This window comes from Anastrepha ludens, chromosome 2, assembly GCF_028408465.1.
Source record: "Anastrepha ludens isolate Willacy chromosome 2, idAnaLude1.1, whole genome shotgun sequence".
NCBI lineage: Eukaryota > Metazoa > Arthropoda > Insecta > Diptera > Tephritidae > Anastrepha > Anastrepha ludens.
Genome location: NC_071498.1, coordinates 34,316,126 through 34,333,258, shown reverse-complemented (window position 1 = coordinate 34,333,258; position 17,133 = coordinate 34,316,126). Strand labels below are relative to the sequence as shown.

General features: G+C 37.9%; 1 protein-coding gene across 8 annotated transcripts in view; it reads left to right on the top strand.

Annotated features, from left to right (window-relative positions):
* Positions 1-17,133, top strand: part of LOC128868298 (extracellular sulfatase SULF-1 homolog) — a 283,028-nt gene that overhangs the window by 259,568 nt on the left and 6,327 nt on the right. For all 8 annotated transcript variants that reach the window (XM_054110223.1, XM_054110233.1, XM_054110267.1 and 5 more), the window contains 4 exons: positions 12,969-14,204; positions 16,090-16,259; positions 16,321-16,647; positions 16,724-17,103. In XM_054110223.1, the coding sequence (XP_053966198.1) occupies positions 13,215-14,204; positions 16,090-16,259; positions 16,321-16,647; positions 16,724-17,103 (1,867 nt within the window). In that variant the 5' untranslated portion in view covers positions 12,969-13,214. The remainder of the gene's footprint in view (positions 1-12,968; positions 14,205-16,089; positions 16,260-16,320; positions 16,648-16,723; positions 17,104-17,133) is intronic.

Genomic DNA, 17,133 nt, shown 5'->3' with positions numbered 1-17,133 from the left:
ATGCATATGTGTGATACATGAAGCTTCTCTACAATCTCACGTGCTGTACTGTGAGGATCCGAATCGATTATTGCTTTGATTAGGGCGTCATCAACTTCAACTGGACGAACAGAGCGTTTTTCATCTTTGAGTGAAAAATCACCAGAATGAAATTTGGCAAACCAGTGTCAAAATTGTCGTTCTTTTAAGGCTTCGTCACCATAACTTTTTATGAGCTTGCGATGCGGTCTTCCCTTTGCGGAAATAAAAAGCAAAATAGGACGAAAATTCTACGTCTGCATACCTAAAAATTCAACTGAAGCCATCTATGACTCAATTCCGCAATTACTTTATTGCCAACCCAATAACTTCAATTTGATTTTTTATATTTTTTGTAATTCTGGATGGAATTTTCACTGTACACTAAATTTTTTTATTACAAAATGAATTAAATTTTTATTACAAAAAAATTAAAATTTTATTACAAAAAAATTTAATTATTTTGAAGATTTTTTGAGAAAATATTTAGTTTTTTCATCTTACAAGATTTTTTACCCGTTTTCTAAGGAACCTATCTCCGTGTAAACACAGAGTTAGATGTACATATTGTAAAAAAAACGATTTTCGTAAAAACCAAACATTTTTTGTTGATATTTTAATTTTTTTTTTTCTAAACGCAATAAAAAATTAGTAAAAAAGAAAAGATGAAACAAGCGAATTCATTTTTTGTTTTCTACTTTTCTAATGCTTTGTACGTTTAATTTGTATGAAAAATACAGCATTAATTGCCTTTAATTTAATTTACGTTTTACTTGTTTTGTTCTGTTAGTGGATTCTCAAGACGTTAGAAATTTTTTTGTTTTACCTTTTTTCTTTAACCTAAAACCATTATTTGGCGATATCTCCAAAATTACATGATATGAATTACAATATGAAAGAAGTGATGTTAATTTTCGGACTCAGCGACAGATTTTACATAGGAATTGGATGGTCTGGTTCTTGGATTTTTTGGTTGGCAAACTATTGTAATTCGTACCATACACTGAGATCCACATCTAGCATAAGTTGGCAGGTGTATTTCAGCCATGAAAAAGCTTCTCATAAAAAATATCTTCCGTTCGGAGTCTACTTAAAACGGTAGCGGTCCCTCCATTTCTGGAACAACATTAACACCTAACAGAAGTGTACGCGGCACTTATTTATTTATATTATTATTTTTATTTTTTAATGATAAATATCGAACCTGGAAAGGACATTGCGTTCACCAACATATTACGATGACATTTTGACGCTTGTTTTTTTAACGTTTCTAACTCATAACTCAATGGCCGTTGCACGTCGTAGTGTAGATTACGGTTCGTTCTTGGTCTGAGGAAATGTTGACTTGTTCAAATTATATGGTCGGACACACTTCATGATTCAGTCTTGTATTGGGGTAATAGCCTTCACCCCGTGAACCATGCCGCTCCAAGTTCGATTTCAGTCACACACAATGTCTTAGAATTATAGTGACTAGAACGAGATCTGATCGAGCACATTGTTTCTGACTTATTAATATTTTATCTGTCCGCGAACAGACCGAAAGCAATACGTTATTGCCGCTATGGTGTGTATGGGCTCTAATTAGGCAACAAATGCAGCCCAAATCACTCACTGAAGAGGCTTTTATTCATACTTGCCAGCCGCAAATAATCGAAGGAAACGAAATCTGCGCGATCCTACAACAAATGCGGCCTAAATTCGCACACTGCTGATAACTTTTTCTTATAATTCCTGAACTTGAGCGCCGGTACGTTGGACTGGTGGGGGATATCTTTTTCCACTGCCAAATGCAATCGTTTTTGCTTCAAATCAGAATCGAATCGCTCCAATAGCTCTGAATAATATGCAATGGACCTTCATTTTCCGTAGCTTCGATTCTCCTCAAAAAGTCCACTATCTAGATTGTTCGCAGGTCACTGGTGTGCTGCTATGAATGTATGTTTTCTCCACAATCATGAAATGAGACAAAAACTCTTTCGGATTGAAATTAAACGTTGCCTAGAACTCCCTTTATGTTCTCAAATAACTTCCGTGGCTGGTTCTTCATGTTGAATGTTTAAATAAAACCAAACAGATTTAAAAATTAGGCAATTTTATTTTATTTCCTTCAAAATATGATCCGTCTGAAGCAACACACTTGTGCCACCGTTTAACCCAGTCCTCCATGCACTCCTGGTAGGCCGACGAAGGGATGGCCTCAGCTCCTTCGTCGTATTCTCTTTGATCTTTTCTATCGACTGAAATCTCCTTCCATGAAGTAGAAACTTTAGCTTGGGAAACAAACAGAAGTCGCATGGGGCCATATCAGGTGAATACGATGCTTGCACGATGGTATTTACTTGTGTTTGGTCGAATAATCCAGCACAATGTGGGCTCGATGCGATGGCGCATTATCATCATGCAAAATCCAAGAATTGTTTGCCCACATTTCTGGCAGGCCAGGCAGAAACTAGTGATCCGATGGCGCTAAAAAGTGGCAGAAAAAGAAGAAAAAATATGGAAATATTTGATAAGCGTGGAGCCTCTTAAAGTACCGCGATTTTTGACGCCGTTTGCCTTGGCGCGATCGTACCGAAATTAAGTTAACTAGTTGTGGATGTTTTCAATCGATGATGAAGAATCACCAAATAAAGGGTTTTCCAATAACAGGCCGAATTGGATGGTATTGATCTGGACAACATTTATTTTCAACAAAACGGCGCTACGTGCCACACAAGCAACGAAACCATTGATCTTTTACGGGAAAAGTTTCCGGACCGTGATATCTCTCGAAGAGGTGATCACAATTGGCCACCGAGATCTTGTGATTTAACACCTTGTGACTTTTTTTTGGGGCCACCTGAAAGAGAAAGTCTACGCCAACAGCCCAGGGTCGAACAAAGATGGAATTCCTGAGGCTATCGAGCACATAGGGCAGCCACTTTGCAATGCGGTTATGGAAAATTTCATGAAAAGGATATTGTCCTATAAGCGTGATCGTGGTGGTCATTTACCTGATGTTATTTTCCACTATTAACGACATACCTTCCTCTTTATAATGAAATAAACATCCGATCTTTTACTATATATTAAAAAATAGCATTTTTCTGAGAGATAGTTATTTTACTCTTCCCTTTCATAAACCTGAATATTTTTATCGACTTTGGTAAATTTTTAAATGTCAGCGAATCTCACACCTGATTTCGTAAACAAAAAAAAAGGTCTGGCTTCATTTCTGTGTAAAATTTAAGTTTCAGAACCGTAAAAGTTGAAGATGCCCACACATCTATTTATCTCTTCTCTATTTCAAATTTATCAACCAATAATAAAGTGCTCTTTTGGCAGCTAATATAACCGTTAAGCTACTTACTATGGTAGATAAAATCTTTCTTGCCTTCAATAATTCATAAATAAAACTTTTCTTATGGCAATTATTCGCAAAAATAAATGGGATAAAAAATTCTTTCGTTGTACGCCTTGTTATTGCAGTTTTGCTATTGAAATGTCAAAAATTCTTAAGATAAATTGCGATTTTGTCGCACTCGACAAATAATCGTAAAGAAACTTCTCGCAGCGCACATGGTTGATAGCGAAGTAGTAAAGCAAAGATTTTGTAAAATAAGTACGCGCACAAGGCTGGCACATTCACATTTGTACCACATAACAGTATTCTAACGTACATATCTGTGCATGTATGTGTGTACCCTGTTGTAACAGATTTTAGAGTACTGGTTATAATTTGCTACTTTCACGACTACCTTAAAACTGGTGCACAATGAATAGAAGACAGTGTCGTGCTATTGTATCTCGGAGCCTGAAATAAATCAACTACATGAAAAACGTCAAATCGCCTGGGGAAGACAATATAATAGCTCAGTTCCTAAAAAACGCAAGTAGCGGGTTCATTGAAAGGATGCATCACCTGACAATATTGATTGGGAACAATAAAACACTGCCATATGCTGGAACGCAGCAATAATGCACCTCATTCACAAGAAAGGCGGTAAAACAAACTGCAGAAACTATCGCGGGATTTCCCTTCTTCTTAATGCAGCAGGATTTTCCTTCTTCATAAGGATTGTAAGCAAAAGACTTATGGGCCACGCAGAAAGAGTTCTTTCTTTTTTGTTGGGAGCCGTTAAGGACAAATGCTATGCAAACTATCCAGAGACGATTGATGCTTTAAAACACGAAATCGAAGTTGCCATTCATGAAATTGGAGCTCAAACAATCGAAAATGTGCTTAGAAATTGGGTTGATCGAATGGCCTACTGTAAAGCCAGTCATGGCAGTCATTTGAACGATATTATTTTTCATTCATAAATGACAATGTTCAATCTTTAAAATAAAAAAAAAGTTTGAAAAAATATTGATTAGTTCTTTTTTTATAGCCGATTCAAAAAGCAAATTTTACACGGCCCACCCTATAGTTACCAGATCTACGCGTCACTAACGAAACTCTTCAAATCGAAACTACTAAACAGACAATGCAAATTGATTCTATTCAAAACCATCATTTTCGAACGAAAAATATTCAGAAAATTTTTTCGTGCAATCAAAGATCACGGCAAGTGTCGTATAAGGTGCTAGCTCGTAGTTCCACGAGGGTTTACCCATCAAATTCGTATATTTATCAAGTTAAGAAAAGACAGAAAGAAGTAAAGGCGCACAGGAGGAGCTTAACCAAGCACCTTATTTACTTAAAGGCGCGGTTGACGAGGCTGAGGGTGACGATATTAATATCCTCCAAATATATGGTTGCCTTTTAGAATATTGTTTATAAGCGATTAAGCTCAGGAGTTATCTTTTCCAGCATCAGCGTACAAAATGCCTCAGAGGAGTCAGGAATATTTCTTTAAATTAAATTAAAATTAAATTTTCTTTCGTACCTAATTTTCAGTTTTTTATTGCCTTAGTTGAATATTTGCACCTGGTTATTTATTGATTTATTTTCTAATATCAGTTCATGCTTTAATATCAAATTGATGTGAACAATTTATCGAGTTTGAAATTTTCTGGACTACAGTGCCTTGTGGATACTGTAGTGGAATGGGTTGGTGCGTGACTACCATTCGTTTGTACCCGGGTTGAAAACATTAAGGGGGTATTCTAGTCTAGAGGCCCGAATTTCGAGCATTTTTTGACGATGAATAAAAAAAAAGCTATTGAGATTTTTACGATACATTTTTTTATCATTTGTTTATTCATATATTAGGAGCACACAAAATAAATTTGAAAAAAAAATGAATTTTGATGGAGTTATGCGTCATTGAAGTGGAAGGGGGGAAAAAAAGGAAGTGTCCCCGTCGTCACGATTTCTACCCTTGTGGTCATCTGAAAAAAAAAAATACAAATTCTTCATTAATATGAATGTTATTATCGTATGAACCAGAAAAAACGGAAAAAAAAAAATTTTCCATAAAATGGCGGCTACTCAAAAAATTGAGGTCGATTTTTCTCTTATTTTTAAGCTTTCTCGAATTGTTTACACATATTAAAAAATTGAAATTTCCAGTTTTTCGAGCTTCATACGATAGAGATATATTTAAGGAATATTCATGACAAATTTCAAGCAAATCGGTTGATTAAAACTTGAGATATCGTGCCGACCGTATCGAAAGAAGTAGTTTCGAGAAAAACACGTTTAAAGTTCGCCGACCGCTCAAACCAGTCCAGCTGTCGCGTCACTAAAATAGTTGTAGCTTCGAAAATAATTCGAATTTTGAAAAATCCTTTTAGGGAGATATTTTTGAATAGTTAAACTATCAAATTTTGAAAAAAAAAATTTTCGATTTTTTCAAATTTCTAGACTAGAATACCCCCTTAAATGATAAAAAAGAGTTTTTCTAATAGCGATCGCCACTCGGCAGGCAATGACAAATCTCCGAGTGTATTTCTGCCATGAAGAAGCATCGCATAAAACACCAGCTGCCGTTCGTAGGCGGCATAGAACTGTAGGTTTCTCGATTTGTAAAAAAATATCAAGGCGCACATCAAGAGGAGGAGCTCAGCCAAACACCCAAGAAAAGGCATAAGCGCCAATTATAGGTATATGCATACATACAAACATACTGCTTTGCAGAGGAAACAAGAGTGGATGTGAGAATGTATTTTGGGCTCGGTCAGCTCAGCTAGTCTTTTGTCGATAGTAAAATCCATACTATGTGATTTTTAAGAAATACAGTATAATCTCGATAATTCGGACAAATAAATACCAGAGGTTGTCCGAAATATCGAATTTTCCGGATTATCGAGTGGGTAAAAAATTTAATAGAAATCAGTAGATCAGTAATTAAATGAAATAAACTTTTATTTAATCTTAAATTGATTAATATTCAATGAGTTATATGTACATATATTAGTTTTTATTCGGCCGTAAAATAATTCAATATATTCGTTTGCCGCAATTTTATTTCATTTCTCTTTCTGAAGGCAATATCTCTGAGACTCACAAGTTTTAAAATGTCTCCGGATGAAAATTCCTGTTCCTCTGCATATTTAATACAACTATCAAATGCGACAATAGCTTGAGAGTGCGAAATTTTAGGATCTTGACTTTCTTTTTCGTCAAGACTACGTTACCTTCTTCCTCAATCTCGTTGATATCGAAATCAGTGTCGTCATTCAACCACTCAGTAATCTCGTTATCATTATATACATCAGGGGATATTTCAACAAGAAGATCAATTATTTTAGTTGAGCTGCTGGGCCATAGCATCGCAAGAGGCAAATCATCATCTGAGTCCCATTCTTCGTCATAAAGAATTTTGTTAAAACATTTTCTGAGCACGCGTTCATCCACATTTTTCCAAGCATTAGACGATAAAAAGCCACATCTTTTAATGTAAAGTTTTTTAAAGATTCCGGGAGATTGCTCGTTGGGCTGGACAAAAGTAGATACAAAAACCTCTTCCGATAGTTTGTCTTTAAAATTCGGACAGCATTTTGGTCCATTGGCTGTATAAGAGACGTGCAGTTTGGTAGCAAAAACATAACATATAGGTCCTTATCGACATCCGACAGTGATTGGGGATGGCAAGTTGCATTGTCTAGCAGTAAAATGGCTTTGGCTGGTAAATTCTTTTCCTTTAAGTAACGCTTTACTTCTTTAACGAATGGGTTTTCAAACCAATTTTTAAAGATTTGCTCTGTCATCCAAGCATTTTTGGTATGGGAGTACCCAAGCGGAAGGTTTACTTTTTTAAACGCTCTGGGGTTTTTGGCTTTCCCTATCATGAACAATGGAAGTTTATGTTCTCCGGTTGCATTACAGCAAACAAGAAGTGTTACTCTTTCTTTTCCAATTTTGCGCCCGGGTGCGAATTTTTCAATTTGCAATGCAAGGGTTTTTTCTGGAAGTTTTCTCTAAACAAAGCAGTCTCATATGCATTATAAACCTGATCATACGTAATGCCCATTTCTGGAATTTTCTTTCGCAATTTTTCAATAAAGGGTTGCGCAGCAGTAGAATCATTGGAAAGTTTTTCGCCAGATATTTTTAAGAATTTAATTCCATATCGGGAGCGAAAATTACTAAACCAACCATTACTAGCCACAAATTCCACACTTTGTCCATAAATTTGGGAACAGAATTGTTTGGCCTTTTCTTTGGTGATTTTCGAGGAAATGGGTGCATTGTTTCGTCTTGCGTTTACAAACCATTTATACTAGTGGTCTTCCATCTTTTCAAATTCCGCAGGTCGCATAGTTTTACGCTTTCCAAGGCCACATTCTGTTCTAGCAATGTAACTGCTAAATATAATCAAAGGAGTGTAAACTCTTCTTACAAAATGTTTTCGTTTTTTACCTATGAATCTTTAGTCCACTTGATTTTATGTCCGAAATTGTAGATTTACCTACATTGTATTGCGCAGGTAGCTGTCGAATTGACTGTCCTTCACTTAGTTTTTAAAAACTTCTTTTTTCTGGTCTATCGTTAAAAACGTATGTTTTTTCTTAGCTGCTGGTGCCATAGTTAAATTTATACAGTCCACAGATAAAGAAATTATGGAGTTAATTTTTGAAATTAGCTACTGAACTACACGTTACGCAAATATGCTTATGAATATGAACTAGGAGGCTGATGAGCACTTAAACGCACTATTCACGCAAAGTAGTTAGCAGGGGAGTCCCCTTTATAAAATAAAATAAAAAATAACGGAATTCCTTTTTATTTCAGCATATTCACTGGAAAATAAAGAAGTGCCCGAATTTTAGAGGTACATGAGTACGTGGTGTCCGGATTACAGAGACTTCAATAGAAAACGTTTTGGTGTCCGGATTACCGCTGTCCGAATTATCAAGTGTCCGAATTACCAAGATTAGACTGTATACGCCTTTTTTCAAGCATCCGATTACTGTTTTCAATTTCCTCATATATCGGGTGTTTTTTACGTCGCCTGAAATCTATAGATATCGATAATTATGGTTTGTCAGCTGAGAATGGCAAACTGTGTTGACATTTCTAATCAGTAAGGTAAATTCAGATGGCAAATAGATTAACGAAACCAACGTAAGACTGAGTCTTGTCGAGGCCTTATGCTCCCGAGTGGAGTGAACAAGGAAAAAAAAGAAGGTTTGGTAAGTCATCATGAATCGTTTAACGCCAGAAAAACGCTTCCAAATTGTGGAAATTTACTTTGAAATCTGTTCGCGAAGTTCATAGAGCGAAGTGTTGAAGAAGATGCCGAAATGTCGACCCTTCGACGTTCTCAGCTTGTTGGCTTTTGTCCTTCTACTACGTAGAAAATGTTACGTAAATATCTTGGCTTAGGTAGTAGTGGTAGTCGGTCTAGGCCAGCTCACTCAGACCGTTGACAATGCATTGTGATAAGAATCTTGGTTTACGTGCCTATAAAATACAGCTCGAGCAAGAATTGAAACCAAATGACCATCGTTTGCGTCGCATTTTTGCTGATTTGGCTCATTTAGATTTATTATTCAGATTTATTGGAAATGTAACTCGTAACTGCGGCGGATATAAGCCGGATATTTTATTCAAAAAATAAATGCTATGCCTTGATCTACGAGATTATAATAAAAAAATTCATTCCAACAATACATATTTATGTTTTGTGTTATCATTTTCAGTTATCAAGCATTTAAAAAACACACTTTATATTGCAAGTCGTGATTTGTTGCTGGGATTTAAATTAATTAAAAAATAATTAATACGAGAGAGGTGAGCGGATGTTGTTCAAAACCGCTCACTTTTCACGCAAGAAGTTTATTAATTATCAGGTTTCCACTTTTATTTTTACTTATAGCGGCAAATCTCTACATGCCTCCACTAAACGACTTATTTTAGTTCATAAAAAGGGTCACTGAAAAGAATTTGCTGCCCACTGAGCGCAAACTGATGCCGTTCCGAAATGGGCCAGTTCCACTTGAGTGTGGAAAAGGTCTGTTTTACTGCAGGTTATTTGTGAGCATGCAAAAGTGATGTTTCACAAAAACAACAAAAAAGTGGTAGTGTCACGTGTGTGTGCTTTGTTGGTAATGAAATACGGAAAATGAATGCGAAAAGCTTGACACTGCAACGCCTCCGCCATAACGCACGTCTCTGTGTGGTATTGTGGCATGCAGCGCCAACAGCTGCAGCATTGGGGAAATTGCAAAACAAAAACACAAAAAACACAGTATAATCTAAGGCAGCAAAGTCAGCAACATCCACTTGCAAAGCGACGGCAGGAAACAACAATGAGGGAGGACACTCATTGAAAGCATTTCCTCCTCACTTTGCATTGGTCCACAAAGGAAAGTTATGTAATAAAGAGAAAAGTTAGTAGTGAACCAAATTGAAATAAAATTTATTGTGCGAAATTTCACACACACACTCAATACAAACATACATACCCATGCCATCACGTTTGTAATGTCATACTTAAATGAAGTGGCAAGTGACGACGTTGTGCCACATTTAACTTTCATTCTATTGTATGATATAATAACGCAGCTCGAGGTTTTGGCTTGAGAGCTCACTGCCTTGCCAAAGTGAAAATATTTAATGAACATCAACATTCCTTGCAAGTGAACCGTCGTCGTCAAGGTCGCATGCCAACACTTAATATTCATGATAAAAAAGGAGTGAATAGCTTGACACAGAATTCAAAGCCTTAAAAGTAAGAGTGAAAAGTGTGAAATGGAAATAGCTGAGGTATAGGCGCCAAAAAGAATAAGCGAAAGTAGTTTCAATGTCGGATTTTTGGTGTTATTAGTCCAGCGAAAGTGCCAATATCAATTGATGGAGATTTCTTTTTTTTTCAAATCGATTCAATGATTTCAAAGGCTCAACAAAGCTGACCTTTTATGCCACGATTCTATACGCACTAGTCAATGGCAACTGTTGACAAGGGGTTTAAAGCTTTATTTCTATGTGGTGCATACATACACACATACACATATGTATGTATATGGACTCCAATGTGTACACATGTTTCAGCTCATAGCAAACTACTCAAGTGTAATTTTGTAAAATCTTTACAAATCTGTGTGAATACAAATTGAGTATTTTACGGTTTGCTGAGCTTTTGATAGCCTGTACGTGTTTTCGTTTTAATAAGTGTGATTGCGTTTAGGTTGTTAACCCAGCAAATTTATGCCACCGCACTTTGCGTAAAACACTCTATTATAAGGAGCAATTTAAATCAGGGCAACTTTAATTAAATTAAGAAAAAATTAGGGTTTGCTTTCATTTGCAAAGAAGAGCAAGTCGGGCTAAAGTCATTATTTCGTCACTTCAGTAATAAGAGAAACAAAAAACACTTAAATATAAAAATAAAATCCACATATTTTCTTTTCTCTCTAAGACTAGTACTAACTTCACAGCCGTGAAATTTCGCCGCCAGTATTAATTATCAAATCAGAAAAAACATCAAAATGTGCAAATGTACACAAACCAATTTTTAAGTATCGCGCCTGAAGCAATTGCAAATGTTGGTAAGAAAAGAAAGAAACAAGAATTCAGTCAGCATAGCTCGATAAAGCTTGCCATTTACCGTAACAGCAGCTACTTCCTCTTTTCGAAAGAAATAAGAACCGCTAATGCCGGCAATGCTCTATAAACTTCGCGAACAGAAATATTTTCTTTTTTTAAGTAAATTTCCACAATTTGGAAGCGTTGTTCTGGCGTTAAACGATTGACGATGACTTGCAAAATCTTAAATAAAATAAATAATTGGCGCTTACATCCTTTTAGCTATTTAGCCGAGCTCCTCCACCTATTTATGGTGTGCATCATGATGTTGTTCCACAAATGAAGAGACCTACAGTTTTAAGCCGACTCGGAACGGCAAATGTTTCTTATGAGGAGCTTTTTCACGTCAGAAATACACTTTGAGCTTTGCATTGCCTGCCGATGGTGACGGCTATTAGAAAAACCTTCTATTATTTGATGCTCATACACGGAGATTCGAACCTACGCACTTCCGAATGCTAGTCACGCACCTATCCATTCGGCTACGGTGGCGCCAAATCATACGGAACAGAAATGTCAGTACAATTTGCCATTATCAGTTGTCAAATTATACTTAGCCCTGCCATAAGTTCTGTTACAAGTTTAAGTTAGTTGTATTTAATTGTGTAAATATTAAGAAAAATTTAAATTTTCATTCGAAATGGTCACCATTTGCTTTTACATAAGCCTTTAAACGATTACGCCATTCAGCTATTGCAGCACACACGGTTTCCATAAATATTGACTACGCTACTCGAACCAAAGATTATTTGAGACTCTCCAAATTTCGGTGAGGCCTTCAACAGGCCATTTTCTCTAGTTCTGACAACAACTGTAGTACAATTGATTTAGATCTTGAGGAGTATTGTTTTTTAACCACTGCTGGATGGTTTTTGCCTTATGGGTTGGGACGGAATCTTACTGGAAGGTCCAACGCTCTCCATTGAAGAAAGTACCGCTCAAATGCTTCAATACGCCTTCTAAAACATCCTCCTGTAAACTTTTGCCCCGGTCATAACCACTTTTTCACAGAAATGAAGGGATGTAACGCCTTTAGAAGACACTCCCTAAAAACCATTACGACAACATTTTTTGCATCTTCAGAAGTTTTAACATAGATATTGTCGTTTTGCTTACTACTACTTCAGTGTTCAAGAACATTTTCTCATCTGTGAAAAGAATATTTTTATGGCCGTTGACCGCGTGACACCGGAGAAGCTGCTTGCATCTGTCGAGTCTAATTTTCTTCAAGCGCGTTGTCAAAAGATGGTCAGTTGAGCGACGTAAGACTTTCATGTGGAGATCATCTCTAATTAGTCTTGATATGGATCTGGTCGATACTTTAATTTCTCGGACATGATTTTCTGCTTTCTAGGGGGATTTCTGCGAATTCTTTCTTGAACGGCTTCTATGGCTGGTTCGAAGGACGCAAGGACGACCACTTCTTTTTCTGACTGTCACTTCGGACGTTTGGCAAAACGATTGATCGTGCGGTAAACAAACATTCTGGAAATATTAAGATTTTCAGTAATTCGTGAATCTCACTTGCACTTTTACCACACTTTTGTAATGCACTGCGATTTTCCTTAACTCCTCACTCCATTGGTAACTTTATTCTGCGAATTTATTCTCGCCGTATACATTGGAAAATTTGTCATGGAATTTATGGCAAGACTAAATACCATAGTTATCGGTATCGATAGTCCCAATTTACCCGATATAATGAGATATTTTATTTTTATTTAACCAAATGAAGCACAACAAGGTACAGCTAGTATTGTAAAGAAGTATTCACGTTTACTTTCACTTTTAAGAACTCACAATAAGACCTGTTGATGAAAGGGTATCGGTATTAAGATCACAAAATCATCTTAGCTAATCTCTTTATAGTCAATTTAATTTTCAATCTCCTCATACTTTTAGTTTCTGCAAAATGTTTATCAAAATATCACAAATGCTTTAAAAATGAATAGCCACTGATAAAACTTTAACATCCTCCCTTTTTCCTTTGCAGTTCTAGTGGCGTCATGAGCCGCCAGCATATACATATTCGAGTGCTATTACCTACACCACCCAGCGAGTTTTCCATAAAACTGTCAGCATGACGTAGCACTAAGTGCCCCAAACAATTATTGTGAAACAACACCAATTTGGATCGACTCCAAATATCGGCAATACGACATTGCACGAATGAAACTGTGATAGTGAGAGTGATAAAAAATAGACTTGAGACTGCAATTGCAACTACAACAGCAACAAAATGCAGTCAAAGCAAATGCAACAAATTGCACTTATTGCCTGCATATTCCTGATTTTTATGCTCAATTTGTTGCTGACGGCAGCAGCGGCCAAAGAAACTCTACCAACCTTATATGCAAATAAGGATTTGCAAGAAGAAAATATACTACAAGAACATCAGAGGCAACAAACTAAGAAGCAACAACAGCATCATCAGCAGCAGCGACGGCGGCAGCATCATCGTCGACATGCGCTGCACGAACGCGAAAAGCGTGAAGAGGAATTGGGCGAAGTGTACGAAACGCAGCACAGAGCGAACCAAAAGCATACACACCAACAACACCAACACCAGCACCAACAACAACACACGCGCCAACATCATCGTCAACATCGCGGACACACACAAAACCCAGTCGTTGGGGGCTATGCCGCCAGCTACCTGAGTGGTAGCAGCAGTCATCCTTCATCATCATCGTCGTCGTCGTCGCCCTCAGCACCATCATCATCATCATCTTCTTCGTTCTACAAACGCTACTCACGTGACTCGTCGACATTTCCAACACGTGAGCGCAAGCCAAACATTATTTTAATACTCACCGACGATCAGGATGTCGAATTGGGATCGTTAAATTTTATGCCGCGCACTCTGCGTTGGCTGCGTGATGGTGGCGCTGAATTCCGTCACGCCTACACCACCACGCCTATGTGTTGCCCAGCACGTTCATCACTGCTGACCGGCATGTACGTACACAATCACATGGTCTTCACCAACAACGACAACTGTTCGAGTCCCCAGTGGCAGGCCACGCATGAGACGCGCTCCTTTGCCACATATCTCTCAAATGCCGGCTATCGTACGGGATACTTTGGCAAGTACTTGAATAAGTACAATGGTTCGTATATACCGCCGGGTTGGCGTGAATGGGGAGGTCTTATTATGAACTCGAAATACTACAATTATAGCATCAACATGAATGGGCAGAAAATCAAGCATGGTTTCGATTATGAGAAGGTACGAATTTCAAATTATCCATTACGCACTTAGTGGCAGCACTTAGAAAAACAAAACATTTGTGAGAAAATCAAAGGCAAGGCAGGTTTTCAAAAGGACTTTAGATATTTCCAAATGCCACTCTGCATGCTAATCCTATGCCATTGGATTTTTACACTAATGCTGGCGAAATCGGTGTCAGACTTGTGAAGAAAAAAGAGCTTCATCAAAATGTGTTGCATAGATTTCTGTAAGATAAACATTTCGATGTACTTTAATCTCGCTACTCTTGTTGTTGTTGTCCTATACATACCTTGTACTATACCCGAACGTACCGGGAATGTGTAATTTAAACGAACCGCGGTCGTGGGAATCGGTCCATATTTTTTTCTTATGTTGGTACGACTGTAAGACACACATCTGTCACTTTTTAGCGGCATCGGATCATTAGTGTCTGCCCGGCCGGAAATGTGGGCAAACAGTTCTTGGATTTTGCATGATGATAATACGCCATCGCACCGAGCCCAAATTGTGCTGGAGTATTTGACCAAAAACCAAGTAAATACCATCGTGCAAGCATCGTATTCACCTGATATGGCCTCGTGCCACTTCTTTTTGTTTCCCAAGTTGAAGTTACCACTTCGTGGAAAAAAATTTCAGTCGATAGAGGAGATCAAAGAGAATGCGACGAGGGAGCTGAAGGCCATCCCTTCGTCGGCCTACCAGGGGTGCATGGAGGACTCGGTTAAACGTTGGCACATGTGTGTTGCTTTGAAGAAGACAAAATAAATGTGCCTGAAATTTAGCTCTGTTTTGTTTTATTTAAACATTCCCGATACTTTCAGATCATAGAGTATATATATTTGTTTTGTTTTTTGTGTCATTTAAAATTTTTTTTTCTAATATTAAATGTTCCTTAATAGCTGAGACTTTTCTCAGTAATCCCTGAATATTTCATAGGGGTATTCCTATAACTTATCGAATTATTACGTCTGCAAATGGACGTAATTTACGAGTACGTATAGTATGCTGGAGCTTCGCTAGAGAAGTGGCTGGCCAACACTTTCTCACTTCTCGTTATTTCGCTCCGAGTTCATATTTTGCTATGTTTCCTATACCAAGCTCCAGGTATTTACTGATTTCAGCATGAAGTTTAGGTTAGGTTATAGTGGTAGTCGGTCTGTAAAGGTCCGTTGTGATAGCACTGTGCGACACGAGAACCTCATTTATTTTCCTTCGTGGAATCATTTAGTAGCCCTTATGAAGCGCAGGATTGGTCCCATCCCTACGACGGGCAGTTCCGTAAGATTATCTTCCTAGAAAATCTGCTCTGATTTTAGCTAAGGCTAGACAATTGCAAAGGAGGTGCTCAACTGTTTCTTCGTCTTCCTCATCTCTAAAACTTATAGTCTCAAGGAGTGCCTACTAAATAGCCAAAGACCGGTTATACAAGCCACGACCTTTGCGCCTCTTGTAGATTGGAGCTACTAGGTGGCACAAAATTAATCACTCTAACAGAATTTTTATAATTTTTACAAATGGGTTGGCACCTTACAGTTTACAAACAGACAAGCAATGGAGAGCGTGAGGGCCAATATACGGGTTCCCTTCACCCAACATCATTTTTTTTTATTTAGTCACGTGCTAAATTTACAGTGCTTTGTAGTATGGACCCACTTGCAATCATTAAACAATTTTCAAATATCAATTATAAATAAATCCAAACCTTCATTGAAAATAAATTCACCTTTATAGTAGAAGACATTATTTGACAGAGTCGTAGAAATTGTTATTGAGGTCAATACAAAATCGATTATATCTAAAACCTGCTGCCGCATGCCTTGACTTTTCCAATTACTCCTTAAGCTTAACTTAAAAACATGCCACTTCCGTTCTATTTTGGCAGGACTACTACCCCGATTTGATAGCGAATGATTCAATAGCATTTCTACGCTCCTCGAAACAACAAAACCAAAGAAAGCCTGTGATGCTGACAATGAGTTTTCCGGCTCCACACGGACCTGAAGACTCAGCGCCACAATATAGTCATCTCTTCTTCAATGTAACAACTCATCAGTGAGTTCGCTTAACTGTAAAAGCAGTTCTAGAACTTTATTAATTCTGATTATTCAAACAGCACACCTTCCTACGATCATGCGCCCAACCCCGATAAGCAATGGATACTGCGCGTCACGCAACCCATGGAACCAGTACATAAACGTTTCACGAATGTACTGATGACGAAGCGGTTGCAAACGTTGCAAAGTGTAGATGTCGCCGTGGAGCGTGTCTGCAATGAGCTTAAAGCTTTGGATGAGCTCGATAATACGTACATCATCTATACCTCCGATCACGGCTATCACTTGGGTCAGTTCGGTTTGATCAAAGGTAAAAGCTTTCCATTTGAGTTTGATGTGCGCGTACCTTTTCTGATACGTGGACCAGGAATCCAGCCAGCACGAGTGTAAGTATTTAATATTTCTTATATTAGTAAACTAGTCTGAGGCATGCCTGTATTCTCCCATACGCCACTCCCACAGTGTTGATGAGATCGTCTTAAATGTCGATTTGGCACCCACTTTCCTGGACATTGGTGGCGTAACGACACCGCAGCATATGGATGGGCGCAGCATTTTACCGCTGCTTTTCAGTCGACAGCGTAATGTGCGTGATCAGTGGCCGGATACGTTTTTGATAGAGAGTTCAGGCCGACGCGAAACTCCTGAGCAAATTGCCGAATCACGTGCACGTCTGCAGATAGATCGGCTAAATATGAGGCTAGCGAATAGCACTTTTATTGAAGAGCTAGCATCGTTTAACGCGAGTACAACAAGTAATTCGTCAAGTCTAGATGCAATCGATTTGGATTCGCGTGAAGAGCTGGAGCTCGAAGGAGAGTTGGGCGCGGAAGCTGAGAAAGGTAGGTGTAGAGCAATGTGCTATATTGGGT